Source organism: Eumetopias jubatus, unplaced genomic scaffold (genome assembly GCF_037043125.1).
Source record: "Eumetopias jubatus isolate StellerSeaLion01/CBP00866 unplaced genomic scaffold, mEumJub1_p1.0 scaffold_9, whole genome shotgun sequence".
NCBI classification, from domain to species: domain Eukaryota; kingdom Metazoa; phylum Chordata; class Mammalia; order Carnivora; family Otariidae; genus Eumetopias; species Eumetopias jubatus.
In genome coordinates, this window is record NW_028274815.1 from 128,744,521 (window position 1) to 128,761,845 (window position 17,325).

Consider the following 17,325-nt stretch of genomic DNA (forward strand, 5'->3'; position numbering starts at 1 on the left):
GCACATTTAAAAAGCAAAAAAAAAAAAAAAAAGCAAAAGACAGACTCCTATTAGAATCGTGTGGGTTGGACCAAGGAATTTTTTTTTTAAACTTCTCAAGTGGTTCTGAAGCAGACAGCCCACATACCAGTGTTCAGCGATCATTTAACAACTGCTGGCTACAAAAAACTGAGAAATAACTACCCCATCTGACTCCAATTACATTAGCACCAAACTGAAGTAAAAAAATGCAAAACCTCCAAAATGACTCAGATTACACTACCTACTGCCTCTAACAAAACTCACCAGTAAGAAGCTCATCCCTTTAACTTCATGAAATCCCCCTCTTCTAAATTACAGTCCCTTCTTTTATTTGGTCCTCACTGGACCCTGGAAACACATCATCTGTTTTAAAATGTGTGATTACACTGGAAAATGGAAACACACCATAACGAAAAACAGTCACTGACTTCCTAAGACCTATGTTCCTATTTAGTTGCAAGGAGTTAAAAACCTATTCCTACCATGAGATTTTTAAAACGTGGCCCGCAAATTCTTTGACACTCTTCTCATCCAGAAGTGGGGTTAACATTGTCAATGTACTAAAAGCAACTGAACTGTACACCTAAAACAGTTAAAATTGTGAATTTATGTTGTGTGAATTTTACCTATTAATAAAAAGGGAGGTTCTGTATTTCCTCCTTTTGAATCTGGGCTCTGTGCCTGCTTGACCTGTAGAATATAGCAGAAGCAATGCTGTGGGGATTTCTGGGCCTAGCCCTTAAGAAACTGGAAGCTGCTTCCTTTCCTGTCTTCTAGGATACTCACTCTTGGAAGCCAGCACCATACCATGAGGATGGGGAAGCAGTCTCTGTATAGGATAACTAAGAGGGACGGAGGTGCTCGGGCCAGAACCCCGGCTGAGCTCTCAGCCAACAGCCAGCAGCAACTTCCAGCCATGTGAGGGAGCAGCCATCTTGAAAATGGATCCTCTGGCTCCTGCGGAACTACCTTAGCCAAAGCTATGTGGAGCAGAGACCAGCTCCCATGCCAAGCCCTGCCTAAATTGCAGATATGTGAGCAAAATAAATGCCTAGAGGTGGTTAAGCCACTAGGTTTTGTAATGGTTTGTTATGCGGCAATAGGTAACCGGCACTTCAACATAATAGAGTAGCTGGTCAAAAAATGGCTTTAGGAAAATTCTCCAAGCTGGTACCATAAGTTGCAGTAGATCCCAACAAGCATTATCTTTTGCACCGAAGAATTCATCAATGCATGTACTTCACAATTCAACTGAGTCACAATCTTTCTACCATGTTCACTCAAAACTATACCACAGAGGAAAAAAGAAGGCATCTTTCTTACTAAAACATTTTTTAAGGGGGTGGGGGGGGGGAAGGCCAGAAAGCCACAGAGCATAGACTCGTGTAAGCTACCAAATAACAAACATTATGGACAGCTCTCAATGCATCTTCTCAGAAAAAGACCCCAAGAGGACACCTCTCCGCACCCACCTGCTCGCCTGGCCGCCTCCCCTCCAGCCTCTCGGGCGGGGGCTCGCTCTGCAGGGTCCGCAAAGCTTTCGCAGCGGCGTCGTGTTTCGCAGCCTGCCTCGTCTTGCCTTTCCCATTAAACTGCTGTCCTCCCACAGAAAGCTCAACTTGATAAAGTAAAGGTGGTACTGGAAATGGGTAAAAGTACCTGAAAGTAAAAAGGGGGTTAGCAGAGTTACAGTCTCAGATCAGTTAAGTCACCTGTATGTTCTCCAGTAAATTCTGGGTCTTTCCTTCATCATGGGTCCTAAACCACATCAGGGCTTCCTTGCCATTAAGGACTCCTCATCAATATACAGAGATTTCGTAGGCTTATGCTGGATTAGAATTGGCACACAGGATGAGCAAATACTATTTAGGAAGCAACCTTATGTTCCACAGAATAGACTAGCTTACAGATTACATGAGAATTTATAATGCTAACCCGAATTTACAAAATCTAAAATGAATTAGGCTTTGGCTACCTTTGGCTGAGGTAGTCGACTTTAACTTGCTCTACTTTCTCAGATCTGAGAGTCACACTTGCCTGTCTCCAGAAAATGCTGGGAATTTTTTAACAAAAGGTTTTTTTTTGTTTTTTCTTTTTTAGGAAGGCCCCTCATTTCTGGAAACCCCAACAAGCCTGGCAGAGCCTGGTTTCTTACATTTCAGAGCCTGCATTTTTTAAATCGCTTTGCCTCCATCCAAGTCAGGCAGGGAAAGAAAAACTTCCATACCGATCATCAGTCTATCCACTAATGTCTCAGGACTGCCAACAGGAGGTTTTTAATACAGGATGTTTTCGGAATTCAATTAGTATTTTACTGCACCTGTCCTCCAAGGCTATTACACAGCACATAAGTGCAAAGTCAAAAAGTACCCAATAAGCAATAATTAGCAAATCTAGGGGTGCCTGGGTGGCTCAGTCAGCTAAGCGTCTGCCTTCGGCTCAGGTCATAGTCTCAGGGTCCTGGGATTGAGCCCTGCGTCAGGCTCCCTGCTCAGCAGGGAGTCTGCTTCTCCTCCCTCTGCCCCTCCCCCAGAGCTTGTGCTCTCTCTCTCTAATAAATAAATAAAATCTTAAAAAAAAAAGAAAAGAAAAGAAAACCTATGGATGCTGAGAATCTTGGTGTTGTGGGAATCATGCTCAAATTAACAAAGCAGTTAAAAAGGTGATCTTTAACCAAATTTTCTCAGGGCATAGCCACATTGCTAGTGAGGAATATGCTCAGGCCCTTGCTAGTGACAGTTTTGTTTTTAAAGATTTTATTTATTCATTTGAGAGACAGACAGAGACAGAGAGAGCACAAGCAGGGGGAGAGGGAGAGGGAGAAGCAGACTCCCTGCTGAGCTGGGAGCTGAACATGGGGCTCGATCCCAGGACCTGGGAATCATGACCTGAGCTGAAGGCAGACGCTTAACCATCTGAGCCACCCAGGCGCCCCTAGCGACAGGAGTTAAAGCAGCATCAAGACATACTTCCAAAAGTACCAGCACAATTAAGACTGACTTCAACATGTGGCAAGCCTAAATATGACCAAATCATTATGTGCCCCACAATCTACAGATTTTATTCTTCCATGTCAAAAATGAGATATATTTTCACCTGTATTTAAAACAAACAGACACATACCTTGGGGGATAAGCACCTCCTCTCATGTTGTAGTTATAGGTGGACTGCATCCGAGAGTAAGGGTCGACAGGCTTATACATTGGTTTTTTTCCAAGTTTCATGCACAGTGCATTTAGTTCTACAGTAGGGGTTATGCTTTCTGCAACACATAATCAACACAGAGAACTGGTTGTTTTCTGACATGAGAATGACGGTCACTAAAATCAGAAAGAATAGCATGCTTTCTAAATTGGATTCATAATGCATTTCACGAAAGGATCTAAGTACTTCATTGCTAGGCATCAGGTCAGGAAATCCAAGAATCTGCTGTGATTTCTAGATATTAATACACAGTCAACAGCACAAAATATACCGTAAGAGCTATTAGAGGGGCAACAACTAGCACAAGATGTTATCAGTGAAAGCCACTCATTCCAGTTATTAGAAATCAGTTCCAATAACACATCAAATTCCATGATTAAAAAAATCCCTGTGACTGTCCAAATCATTTTACTGTTTGGGAATCCTTAGCCAATATAACTTTGGTTGTACTGACTTACTGGGTTATTGGCTTACACTTAGAAGTATGTTGATGCACGCTATTTCATAGAATGATGCACTTATTAAGTACTAAGTGGATGCAAAGCACAGTGCTAAGCGATACAATTCTTGCCCCAGAGGATTCAAATAACACAAACACTCTCAAAGAACTACTATACAACAGGATGTGTGCTATAAAGAAAGCTGTGGAATCACTGAGGAGGAGGCAAGTAAATTGTATCTGGAGAAGTCAGATGAGGGCGGCAAAATATTCAGATATTTCCAATCTCGATATTTACATTGGAATTTGACCTGTGAGAATACTTGTTAGGAAAATGAGTTCTGTTTCCATATAAACAAAAGTATAAGTTATCTCAGAATTATCAACTATAGAAAATACACACTGTTCATTTTCCAATTTTTTTTTCTCAGTTCATCCATGTCATAAACCATTAAAAACATGTAAAATGTAAAAGGAAAATCAGGCTGGAAAGAGTAGTGTCAGTGCACAATCACATGTGAAAACAACACTTCCACATCAAACACAGAACAACACTAGCAATGGCAAAGTTCAACTTAAAGGCACACAAAAATCCACTTAAAAATGCCTCTTTAGGCATTTTATGTATGCAGAGGAAAATAAAAAATGACTTGATTCTGTACTATAACTGGTTCAACTAAATTTAGTGCATGAATCAAATCTATAAGAATATCTTTGGGTTTGCAAAATCAGAGGGTCACAGAAGTAACCAGCTTCTCTCTTCCTAACATGAGAATTTTATTTTTTATATGATTCATACAGTTGCATTTTAATATAAACTGAATCATCTTCAGAGCAGTTCTGACCCAGAAAATCTACCTGCAGTAGAGAATGAATCTGAAACACCACAAAGAAATTAAGAGCAACAAGAAAGGTGTGGCCGAGATCCCTCGGATTTCTTCCTGTGTACAAAGGGACTGGGATGGCTTTGTGTGCGTTGACAGGTAACGTGGCTACAACGGAGCCACTCCCACCCACCGTGGCAGGTCAGTGGTCCCCAAGCTTTTACCAGATGCTCTTCTCTATTAGTCTTCTCCCTTCTCCATGGGTCCCTTGTTTGAAGAGATATTGTCTACTAATAGTATTTAAGCGATAAATATTTAAGTTATTTTCTCATTCTGTTTAATGATCAGGAGACAATCAGGGTTTCTGATCAATGTGTTATAACTGGTATTTCCACACTGGGTTGAAGTGATTCCAGCTAAGGCCTACATTTTTGGCAATCTGTACCACCTTATTGAGGAACAAAAGGTATTTTCTCTAAGCTTTTCTGAAACCTTGGAAATTGTTTGGTGACACCCCCCACCTCTCAGGACCTTCTTTGCAGATCCTCAGGAGTCACGGGACCAGAGATTGGGAACCAATGCTTTAGATTTAGAGTACGGTTAGGGATTCTGAAAAGGTAAGCATTTGCCACTGGTAGTGTAGAAACTGTGCTTTCAAAATCAACAAGTTAGTTAAGAAAGAATTCATACACATACTGAATGGGTACCTCTAAACACACTTTTGAAAGGAACCTGTCTTGGCCCACGCATAATACCTGGATTCCTTCCTTCGCTACGAAAAGGGCGGACTATGGGTTTAGGAAATTTTGTTCCTTCCAAAGCTTTGGCAGCAGCTGTGTGCTGGGCTTTTTTAATACTAGTTCCTTCAGCTTCCCAGTGCTGATCTCCAAGTGTTAGCTGTACTGTAAACACCTACAAATGAAAATTGTGAGCTCTCAATTCACGGTACCTGATGTTGACTACAGTATGTCACTCGGACCTTGAACATTTTTTACGGCCACGGTTTAAAAGGCCTGATCATTATCTTGGCAATTTATCCCTTCACCCTCATTTTTTGTTGTTTCTATAAACACCAAAAGATATATATATATATCATTGACTAGCATTGAACAGCATTCTGTGACAAAAACTATGCTTTGAAAAATGGGGGTAAGCATGGAGATAAAGAAATGTTTTCCTACATATATTAGATATCAGACGTTATTTGGAAGTCATCCAAATAGAAACTGTCTTCCAATTACTTCTCATGGAAGAAATACAGCAAACTTGATTTAGACACACGGTAGTATCTCATAAATTAAGACGTTCGTTTTGATGTTCTCATGCGTTTGTGGTCTCGTCTGAAAACACAATCCCAGGAGGACAAACACTTGAATGAATTTGGGAACATCAGCCAGGCTCTAAAACGCTGCCTTCTACTTTGCTAAGATTACTCTATTATTCAGACACTCCCCCCACCTTCAGAAGAAAATCTGATCCACAGTAAGCAAAGATCAAGAAACGTTTCTGAACTGAAGGAGGCATCCAAAACAGCTAATTTTGTCCTCAGCAAATGCTGACAATGGCAAGCCTCTTTATTCCTTCTTAAGTATGAAGGTAACCCAAATACACACTCCATTCTTAAAATTAGGTTATGTTAATCCTATCAGAACTGAATTAATACTGTCAAAAAATATGACCCATCATGCCACAGTGATTCTCTAACTTTGGTGCTCATCCAGGAAACTTGGAAAAATACACATGCCCATGGATTTTGACTGAGGAGCAAGAGGGGAGGACCGGAGCAAGTGTATCTTTAATAAGCTCCCCTAGTGATTCTGACGCACTATGAAGTTTGAGACTCACTACCTTGGAATTTAGCAAAACCAACCGGAGCTTTTATTTTTCTGCTTTTCTTTATCACAGGCTATCCCTCTGTTTCATCTACAAATAATTTACATGAGAAATGCTGATGTGAATGTATCTACATCATCTGAAAATGTCCAGACCACTGAAATTTGGTGCCTAGAGGGATGGGTGTGCCTTGCCTTCACAGATGATTTTTCTTGTAGGTCTTAACCTCAGGATTCCCTCAGTACACAGCTTCCACTAAAGGGGAAAAATTAAAAAATTCTCACCCCACTGGAACCATTAGGGGCTCCCCTGAATTAATGCTGCAGTTCACAAGGGTACTCCTTTAGCACCAACAGCGCAGACTCAAAACGGTGGCTGGCCTGAGCAGCCAAACAGCAGGAGCCTACAGTGCTGTGCAAACCCCAATCTCCAGGGCATTTCATGATCCTTTCACGGAAACACACTGATGGGGAAAAGCTAAAAAGCAAAGAGTTAATTTTATCAACAGTCTTGCCTTTCTCCAGCACTGTCCCCACCCCCGCTATTGTGGCTCTGCTGCCTCCCACGTGGAGGGCTGGTAGCGAGGTGAGAATCTAGGTTTTAACAGAATTCAAACGATACCACACCACTGACTTTTTAAAGAGTCTAACAGTCACCTAGGAGGGAATAACTTTTCCTCTTTGAATAACTTGAAGGTTTAAAAAAAAAAAAAAAAGGGCAGTTACAGATGGAACACACAGCCAAATTACCTACAGTGCCACTGAAGTTTAAGTGAAAAAGTACGTGTTTCAAAAAATACCAAAAACAGTTAATAAAGGGAATCCCAAAGTTAAGGTCTGCAAAAAAAATCCCGTAGAAGAAACAGAACAGTTATAGAAAATCACTAACTGCCTTCCAAAAGTAAAGAAACATTTCAAATACGATCATGCTTTAGAATAAAACTAGCTTCACATGAGTAGAAATTTCTGTTTCTTAAATGCATAATAATAATAACTACCATTTCTGAAGTACTTAATAATCGCCAGGCATTGTGCTCCTCACTTTAACATACAGTCTCTCATTTAATTCTCACAGTAGGCCTATTTGGGTAGGTATTATCCCCATTTTACAGAGGAGGAGACTGAGGTTCAAAAACAGCAGCAGCTTGCCCAAGGTCACACAGCTAGAAGAAGCTGAGATTTAAACCCACATCTGTCTCACACCAAAGGCGACTCACCTAACCACACTATGGTGCCTATTTAGGACTGTGGCCGATGTTGTTTTTAGTCAAATGAAAAGGGAAACTTGGTAGGTATATCACTCAAGGCTTGAGGTCTGCATGTCAAGAAAAGTGATGCGTAAAGAGACCAATAACTCATCCTTAATTATATTATCTTTACTGCAAAGCTAGGATCAGAAATAGGAGACCCGATTCCTTCTGACACCATACCCTTTCTCACACTGCAGCTGCAAAGATAAAGCCAGATATGCACACATTTAAGTTCCAAGATTTACATTAGCACAGATATCAAAGGAGCTTCAAAGACTGAATTCCTGAGTAACAAATAGTAAAAATTTAAATTACAGTCAGTCTTCCATTCTCTAAGATATGGGGAAAGACAAGGGTAAGTGAAATCAGAGACAATCCAAAGGACTCATTCTGAGACTAATTTCTACCCCTCACCTTCAAACCTTTTACCTGGATTGCTAACAAGTGGCAAAATGGATTTCCTGTTCCCCTCCTCTCCCTGCCCAGTCTAGGGTTCATGCAAACAAGCAGGAAAGGAGCCCGAGGCAAGCTGTAGCCAGGAGGCCCAGAGCCTGGAAAACTCGCAGGAAATCATTCACAGGTGCTTGGGAATTGTCTCTATTCAGAGTCCTAAACACAACCACACACTAATTGGAATTTTAAAAGCCATATATCCCCAAAAGAAGCAAGTCTTTTCTTTGACCCATTCTGCAAGGATGAAGAGAAGTGACTTGCCAAAAATCTATACTTTTGCATCTCTTGAAGACAGCCTCAGTGGTTGGGAAGTACATATTCTGAACCACAGCACCACTTGGAGGAGCATAAAAAGACAGAAAACATTCCTGGTGGGTTAGAAATGCACAAGCAGTATGGACAATATTTACCTTACAGTGAGCTGGACCTTGCTCACGCAAAAGCTTATACTCAGGCTGAATCTTGTTGAAACGGGCTAACTCATTCACAAGACACATTGGGGTTTTCTCTTTGGGGTGTGCCATGCTAGAAGGAACTGAAAAATAACGTCAGAGCAATGAAGTCAACTAGCAGTATATAGGACTGCTGCTCTCCCCGGGATATGAAAAAAGAGGGAAAACGGAAGGTCTAAGGAGTCAGAGCAGCGGTGCCGCACAACTGCAAACCACGCGGGGGCGCCCGCCTGAAGGCACAGCTGGGGTCTGCTCTGAGCCGGCCGAAGCCGGGGAACCTAGGACAGCGTGTCTTCCAAAGAGAGAGAACCGAGGTCAGGGGGATAACCAAACCATGGCAGCAACCAAGATTTGAAATCAGATGAAGCACTGTTATTATAGCCAACCACGGGAATAACACGGAGGTCTTGTGAGCACAGACACACTGGTTACCCCAACAGCCGTCAGCTGGACCCTGTCGGTTATTGCACAAAACTCAACGTGCCGATGCCATTTCTCAAACAACGACTGCCGTGTTCCACACGGCTAACTTCTCATTCCTGGGGCATCCCCTAGTCTTATCTCCAGAGGCTGCCATCCTCAGACCTTATCTACTTCTGAGAATTATACAAGTAAAATAAAATGGCCTTGGTGGGCAGGAGTTTTACAAAGTCAGTAGGATGTGGATATAAGAGCGCATTAGAAGAAAAAGCAGTAAATCCCAGAGGACTGAAACAGTCTATGACATTTCCTTTGAAGATGGTCTCCAATGGCAAATTTGGGGAAAACTGAATTTGTTGGGTATTATGACAAGTCAAGATAGCTCTCCAGTGAGCCAGTCCAAGGAAGCCTAGAGGTAGGGTGACAGATGCCATACAGCTGAGAAGGGGACGAGCCAACACTCTAAGAACAGATTTATAAAGTAAAGGAAATGAGAAATGAAGGAGGAAATACAAGGGAAACTGTCAAGTACAAGGGGTTGAAAGAATTTGTTAGAAGGTGACTCTGCTATGGAGACACCCATGTTGGCACCCCATCTAATTGTTTTTGCCACTATGGCGAAGGGTTGGGAAGCAGAATATTATTTTCAGGACTATTTATTTTTCAGCTGTTTCAAGTCTTTTCTCATCAATGAGCACATTTATTTAGAACTTTTTTTTTTTAAGTAATCTCTACACCCAATGTGGGGCTCGAACTTACAACCCGGAGATCAAGGGTCGCATGTTCTTCAGACTGAGCCAGCCACATGTCCCACCAATGAGCACATTTAGTTCATCTTTATTTTCCTAACAGTCAGATTTAAATGCTTCTGAACCTATTCCTCTTCAAAAATCTCTGCTTCTTTGTTCAATTTCTAATTGGTCCTCACTGCGATTTCTGAACTACCTCTGGAATCTCAACTTAAACTGACTTGCTCAAAATAAAAATTAACAAATGCCAACGCCCTCTCCTGCTTTCCAGTAAATCTGGCTGCTCCCTTGCTTGGGATATAATGTTATAGACATCTAAAACAAGGGCTTACACATACAAGAATTGTCAGTTCTGGGAAATAATTTTAAAAGCAGAATTTTCCCATACAGCAATACAAATCCAAAGTGGTATTTACTGTTCAATCCTTTCTGCTGGCCGCCACTTTATAATAAGCTAGGTTTTATAGTTTAGTTTTCAATTCCCTTTCTTACACTTTGAAATGGTCTGTCAACTCAGGCCTCCGACAACCCAGTATACAACCGAGTGTTTTACATCTGGAATAAAGAAGCATGGGTGTTAATACTTTCTTCTGCTTCTTGAAGGTAATGTGAGAGCTCCCTACATCTGCAATCTACTTATCAGATCAAAAAACAGGCTAAGAAAACATTTGAAAAAAGAAGACACTTGGATTCATACGCTTACCTGCAGCTGCACTGGTGGGTGTAAGAGATGCAGAGGGTAAAGCAGAGTTTTGAATAGGTCTACCTGCATTTTCAGAGGGCAGAGAGCTAGTAGTAGAAGGAATACTCATCAAAGGCTGGGAGAGAAGAGACTGGTTCTTGTTCAGTATTTGGCTCCCTGAGAGAGCAGCAGATGGGTTCTGAACTTGCACTTGAACTTGAGACATGGTCACTTTCAACAAAAGTGAACAACTGCAGGTAAACAGCTTTCAGTGCAGGTTAATTCAGTGCTATGAAGTCTAAAGTTCTACCTAAAAGTTGTAAGGGAAAGAAAATAAAAAGGTAAATTATAGAGGAGATATGTAATTGCCAATATTCAGTCAAAATCGGTGTCACCTACTCAAGAATGAAAATAGTCCCATTGAGCCTGTAGCTCCGCCGATATATTAGAAGTGGGTTTCCCCTCGGTACGCAGTGAGATTCCGGGCCTTATGACTTTCTGACACTGCTTTTAAATGACTTGCAATGCCCGTCTGCTCTGCATGTTTATTTTATAAAGAGTATCAGTAGGGCTTAATGATATTCCTTGTTGAATATTAAGAATCACAAACTACAGCCTGTATTCAAAATGGCCAATTAAAAAAATAGGGAGAGGCCTTCCATACTATATGGATACAGTAAAGATTTCTGGCCTCAAAATTATCAGAAGCTGAAAGCACACTGGGTTCCTAAGACCATTAATGGGTGAATGTCAACACTGCTTCCACCGAAGGGCCATGTGCTCAGACTGGCACCCTTACAGTTTTCCTGTAGGCTGACTGAAGAAACACAGGAATTTCTCACTTTCGCTGTTTCTTTTCCTTATGATGGTAAAAGATCTTTTTCCTATGAGGTTTGTTGAGATGGTCTCATTTAGTTACAGACCCCAAACAAAACTTGCATCTACATCAATATACAGGATCCTAAGAAATTATTTGAATAGTAAAGAACATTCTATAGTGTTCGTACGATTAAAAGCAAAAGTGGAGAAGATGAAGAAGAGGAACAGATTTCAGACTGGTAATTTCACTGGTGTGGCTGGGGAGTGGAACCCGGGGAGCAGAGGAGACTATTTACCTCATCTTCTAAGTTCCAAAGACATTACTTCTAAATACATTTAAATTTTCTTCATAAGTCAAAAATAAGGACAGTTCTGCTTATGTTCAGGGGTCATCATTCAAAAAGCTGAAAATGTTTAAGCAAGTCAAAAGTACTCCCAAAATAACCAATAGCAACAAAGAGTAGAAAAAGCCAACCAAAACAGAAACCAGCAAACAAATCAGAAGTTCTATTACAGAGTAATTGTTACTTAATTTTTTAAAAAGTCTTGTTGGAGTAATTTTTAATTAAAGCTGGACCTTTAGAAAGAGATGAATGACCAGAGCAATTAAGTTACTTGAGGAGTTCTGGCACATTCTCTCTTGCTGAGAGCAAAAAGAACTGCAAAACTAAAAACAACAACCCAAACACCTCAGCTCAAACATGACTTTGGATACAGAAACATCCCCGTATTCACCAAAATCCCCCATACTGCAGTTGTTCCTTGTTTACTTTTGGAGTCGGAACAAAGGAACAGAGGAGATCCACTAAGACTAGGTAACTGTCCTGGTAGACAAGTTGCCAACATCAAGAAACAACTCCAGAACCATCCCGAAATCAGCTAGGACCTTGTTTCATTGTTTTGATTTCCTTCAGCTGCCAAAATAGAAATATTTCTTTCTCAATGCCTCTCAACCCCCCTGCACTCCCTTCTCCCCTCTCTTTCTAAACTCTGTCTTGAGGGCATTTTTCTACCAAAAAAAAAATCACCTATAGTGTACTCACAACTTCACACCACCAACCACTAGTCACAGGTCAAAAAATATGCCAAAAACCAAGTGTCTGGACTCCAGAGCCTACCTGCATCCTAGAAGCAGCAACCCAATCCTGCCCTGGGTTGCTCTGAGAGTATGAGACTGAATGAATGAACTAAATTTAGAAAGTGTGGGGCCCAGAGATCTATTCGGCCAGTGCTGCGCAGAGCAGGCCTACAGCCAGCAGTCCAGTCACAGACTTAAATACAGATTTTCTACAAGCTGAAAGAGGGAACAAATGGCCTTTAATTAAGACTGCTCCAAAAATGTTACCTTGAGTTAACCTGGAGCTGTGTCTCTGTAACTGGTTGAAACAAGTAGTTCAAAACTGCAAATAAAAATTTCCTAAAACCTGTTCAAAAACTAATGATGTAATATATGGTGATTAACATAACAATAAAAAATTAAAAAAAATTTCCTAAAACCTGAATACAGCTGTACTCATCTACAAATTTCTAATGTCCACCATGACCAATACCAAACAGCACCCATTAGCCCATGGACGCTCCTATGTGTCTCTAAGCCTGAAAAGAGAATCTAATGCAGTGGTTCTAAAGAGGGGACAAGTCAGTTCTTCAGAGTGGTCTGGATATATTATTTGGCTGTCGCCCACTGGAGGATGGGAGAAGTTACTGGTATCTAATGCACAGAGGAGCCAAGGATGTTGTTTCGAGTACACATATACTAACCCACAAAATAAAATCTCACTAATAAGTAGCTTATATTCTTAAGAAAAGAAAATCCCCTTTTTATCTCAAAAGGCTCTAAAAAATTGAGGCTAATATTTGACCCAAATAGACGCTCCTCTCCCAAAGAGAAGCCAGGCAGCTAACATAGTTATAAATGGGGTAAAATATATTATTTACCCACATAACTTGGATAAGAAATAAAGCTTTTCACTACTGCTACTTATAGAGTGCACAGCAGCATTCAGGGGAATCAGGGAATTCTGGAGATGCTACTTCTGTACAAATTTAGCACCTGCTGCTCAACAGTACTACCCTGTCCTGAAGATGAAATCCTTCCATGAAAAAGTGTCTTTTCTTTTGAGCCTATCTTTAAGGGTTATTTTTCACCAGATAAGTTAGGGACTCCAAAGAGATTAAAATGATTTGTCAGTCTTCTTATAAACGAACAATATCTTACACACAGTAAAATTAGGTGGAAAACTGAAAACACAAAGACTTCAGCTTTCCTCAGCACTGAAAGCACCTTTAACTGTTAAGCCTGGGTCGTGCTATTTGCCTGTCTCCTGCCTCCAGCAGAGACGAAAAGCCTCTGGTTTCTCTTATCTCAACAGCTTTAGGCACCAACTCAGGAAAACATGTTCACACCTTATTCTCAAATCCTTATATTTACGAAGCACATACAAACACTAAAACACAAAGAGAGGTGTTAGGATAGAGTTACGAATACCTTTTTTTTTTTTTAAAGACTCCTAATTCCAAGTCCCAAATTTGGCTTGAGTACACAAAAATCTTCTCATAAAAACAGTCTCACCTTGGATAGCAGCTTCCATTCCACAAGTGTCACATACTTTTTAATGGGTTGTGGGAAGGGGAATATGGGCACATGAATTCTACAAAAGCATTTTTTTAAAGGTATTTTCCATGCCCAGCATGGAGCCCAATGTGGGGCTCAAACTCATGACCCTGAGATCAAGGCCTGAGATGAGATCGAGTCGGACACTTAACCAAATGAGCCACCCAGCACCCCTAAGCATTTTTTTAAAAAATTATACATGTGTTAAAAATTGATCAGGTACAGAGGTGTCTGGGTAGCTCAGTCAAATGAGTGTCCAACTCTTGATTTCAGCTCGGGTCGTGATCTCAGGGTCGTGAGATCAAATCCCACGTGAGCTCTGCATTGGGCATGGAGCCTGCTTGGGATTCTCTCTCTTTCTCTCCCCCCTCTCGCATGCGCTGTCTCTCTCTCTCCAGAAAAGAAAAAAAAAGTGAGGAGACACAAATGCAAATTCCTCACTCAGCAGTGATCTACCAAGACTAGGCCATACTGAGTGTACCATCTGAGTGATCTGTTTAATAAAGAAAAAGGCAGATTCTTTTAGAAATAGTTTACAGAACTTTCTGCAAGAGTGCTTGGTCTTATATTCACTTTCAACTAACAGATTGTTAAATCGCTGTAATATGAAACAACTACTTCAGGAATTATGGAAAAACATTTTAATATCCAATTTGTAACTAGATTAATATGTGACTTATAATGAAGGTATACTTTTGCGTTCAACACATCATTCCCCTTCGCAATAAGTGATGTTTCCAAACAAGATATGTTAGAAAGAAAAAGAAAAGAAGAAATCACCCCAATTCTGTACAAGCTTAGATAGCCACAAACATTTTACCAAAAATCTCTCCCTTCAAAGTCCTCCATCAAATCTTATGTAGTATGGGTACACGGACACAAGAGCACTCCAGTTCCTTGCCAGGATAAAACATCAGCTGTATGAACAGCAATTTCAGGATAGTATATTCATTCAACATTCAACAAAAATTTATTAAGCATCTACATGTGAAACCTTATATGGCAAATTGTACATTCTCAAGTGCTAGAAAAAATCTATTTGTTAAACTTTTCCTCAAAGACATGAAAAGAGATCTTTAAGCAACCAACTGTAAATCTATTAGTTCTCTAGGTTTTGAGAGGCTCCACTCCCAGAGAAACTTTGTCAACAACAATAAAAAAAGCTAAGGAATAAACCATTTTTCCTACAATAGCCTTGAAATACACCTAAAATGCCCATACCATTCCTTTACATTCAACAGTTATTTCTAAGATCCTTTTTGGACACATCTTTCTGGTTGCAATGTGGTTTTATGTTTTCTACAAATAAACTCACCCCGCCCCCACAACCACCACACCTCCCTACCTTCACCCCCTACCAGCACCCATCATCGTGGCTCTGATCCCCAGAACAGCACTTCATTGACTCCAAACATTATCTAAACACTCGTAGGCGGGACAGCCGCAAATAGAGAAACACGGTGATCACTATACTCCTGCGTAACCATTTCCAAATAACAACGGCAATGTCAAGCAAATAATATCCAATAGCAGGCCCAAATATCAAATTACCCAATAAAGGTTCTTTAAAAGAAATATGACCAAACTACTTAAGACAGAGGGAAAAACAAAACAAAAGGACCACTATGTACTTGGTGCTCAAAAGAAAGACAGGACAAGTAGCCCTGAGGAGGCACAATCACTTGTAAGACAATAAAATCAGCCAAAAATAATGCCTGGAAACAACCCAGGCTGTTCGAGATCTTTGCATCCAAGTGACTGAATGTGGCCCCTGTCTCACACTTGGCTCAGCGCCAAGTGGGCAATGGAGGATTTGCTTTCCACACAAATGTAACCACTGGGTGGTCCATTTAAAGAAACACTTCTTAAAAGAGAATTCATTATTAATTGTTCATCCTGGAAAGACCATCATACCAAACTGTACACTGAAGTGAAAAAAACTTTACCTCTGCAGCCTAACGAGCTGCAAACCTTACTCTTTTCTAGCTTTGCAACCTTATCAAGCTTCCCTCTTCCATTCCCTAGGAGGAACTCTTAAAAATAACTAAAGTCAAACACATATTACTTTTTGCAAACACGGAAGTGTTTTTAAAATCTAAATTTATAAAAACGCGGAGAAATGTCTTAAACCAACCAAAATGAGTGACTATTCATGATTTGCTAGAGATTTTTCAGAGTAGCATTGTGTAACCTATTCTTAAGTAAGAAGGGGCTTAGTTCAACATAACAGTTAACTGGCTTTTCCTTTCAGAAAAGGGAAATTGTACTCTGTAACTATGTGCCATCTACCTAGAAACACGACTGCATTTACCATCATCTTCATGCAAAACAGACTAGAGCCAAGACCTAGTTTCTAAGAAACCAGCCTTGCTGCTAAGTAGCAACCAATAATGTTATATCAGATCAAACTTCTGAGTTGTGGCTTTCAGTTCCACTCCCAAATAAGACAGCAATTATCCATCCAATTCTTGGCAATCCACTGCCCGGTGCCTCAGTTTCCCCAGAACACCCTGTAACAGGATATTCGGCAAAGCCTCAGCTTTAGCAATCAGAGGGCGAAAATAATGAAGAAATCCTGAGGCGTGGTATGGTAACAGTTTAGTCCTCGGAAAAGAAAAGCATTAAACAAACCCAGTGTAAATCCATTCATTGAGCCTGGTACAACTTCTCTAATTTCCTTATGCTTCAATTTCCTCATTCCCAAAGAAAGCTGGGTTTGACCTGTCCACTAATCACTACCTCAGTGATGTTATGATGCTGTGCTTTCAGCTCTCAGAGGGAAAGTGCTAAAATACAAGGCAGTATTGACAGATGCAGTGCATTTTGCAGTGCCTTGATTTCAAACTGTAAAATCCTCATCTTTTACAAACTTTTGGTCTAGATGATCACAAGCAGCCAGCAGTAAATGGAACTTGATTCATAACCCTATCTCATGACAGAAAACAATGTTGGATTATTTCCACAAGTTTGAAAACCAAGTTTTACATACACAATCTGAGAAATCAAAGGCAATCTACAAAACCTGCTATGAGCAAGATACTTACCAACCGAGTTGTCTAATGACAACTTCAGTGGCCAATTTTCACGTGTCGACATTTAAAGTACACGGCAGTGCTGGCTAAAGGGTTTTACGTTCTTGCCAACAATCTTCCCTGCATTTACTTTCTAATTAAATCTCAAGAGTAAAAAGAAATTCAGGCTGCATACAATTTCTTCTTTTTCTCTAACATTACAGACAGAAGTAAAAGTCATTTTCCACACAAGCCATTCAAGAATTCAAAAATATTACAGTTTATGAACAGGCCTGAAATTATAGAGCCAAATTATGTGTACCTTAAAAAGAGGTGCTCCGGGAACAATGCTGTTTTGGTTCAGTTCTGAGAGGTTATATGATTAGGAAACTCCTAGAAAATAAGAAACAATAATAATTTACTACAGTAGACCATTTCTGACAATGAAGATATATATTGCTCAAGTTTTGGGGAAACCTAAAATTTACAAGGAGGAAAGTTTCTGAAAACATAATGTCATGGCTTGAAGCAGCACACTGTAGAATCCACAAAAGA

General features: G+C 40.4%; 1 protein-coding gene across 4 annotated transcripts in view; it reads right to left on the minus strand.

The window, feature by feature from the left end:
- STAU1 (staufen double-stranded RNA binding protein 1) overlaps nt 1-17,325 on the minus strand; it is a 50,974-nt gene that overhangs the window by 24,468 nt on the left and 9,181 nt on the right. For 3 of the 4 annotated variants that reach the window (XM_088026790.1, XM_088026791.1, XM_088026792.1), the window contains exons 2-5: nt 17,093-17,163; nt 10,348-10,636; nt 3,145-3,283; nt 1,494-1,680 (exon numbers count right to left, since the gene is read on the minus strand). In XM_088026790.1, the coding sequence (XP_087882916.1) occupies nt 1,494-1,680; nt 3,145-3,283; nt 10,348-10,552 (531 nt within the window). In that variant the 5' untranslated portion in view covers nt 10,553-10,636; nt 17,093-17,163. The remainder of the gene's footprint in view (nt 1-1,493; nt 1,681-3,144; nt 3,284-10,347; nt 10,637-17,092; nt 17,164-17,325) is intronic. The other variant, XM_028125210.2, reaches the window with a different exon arrangement.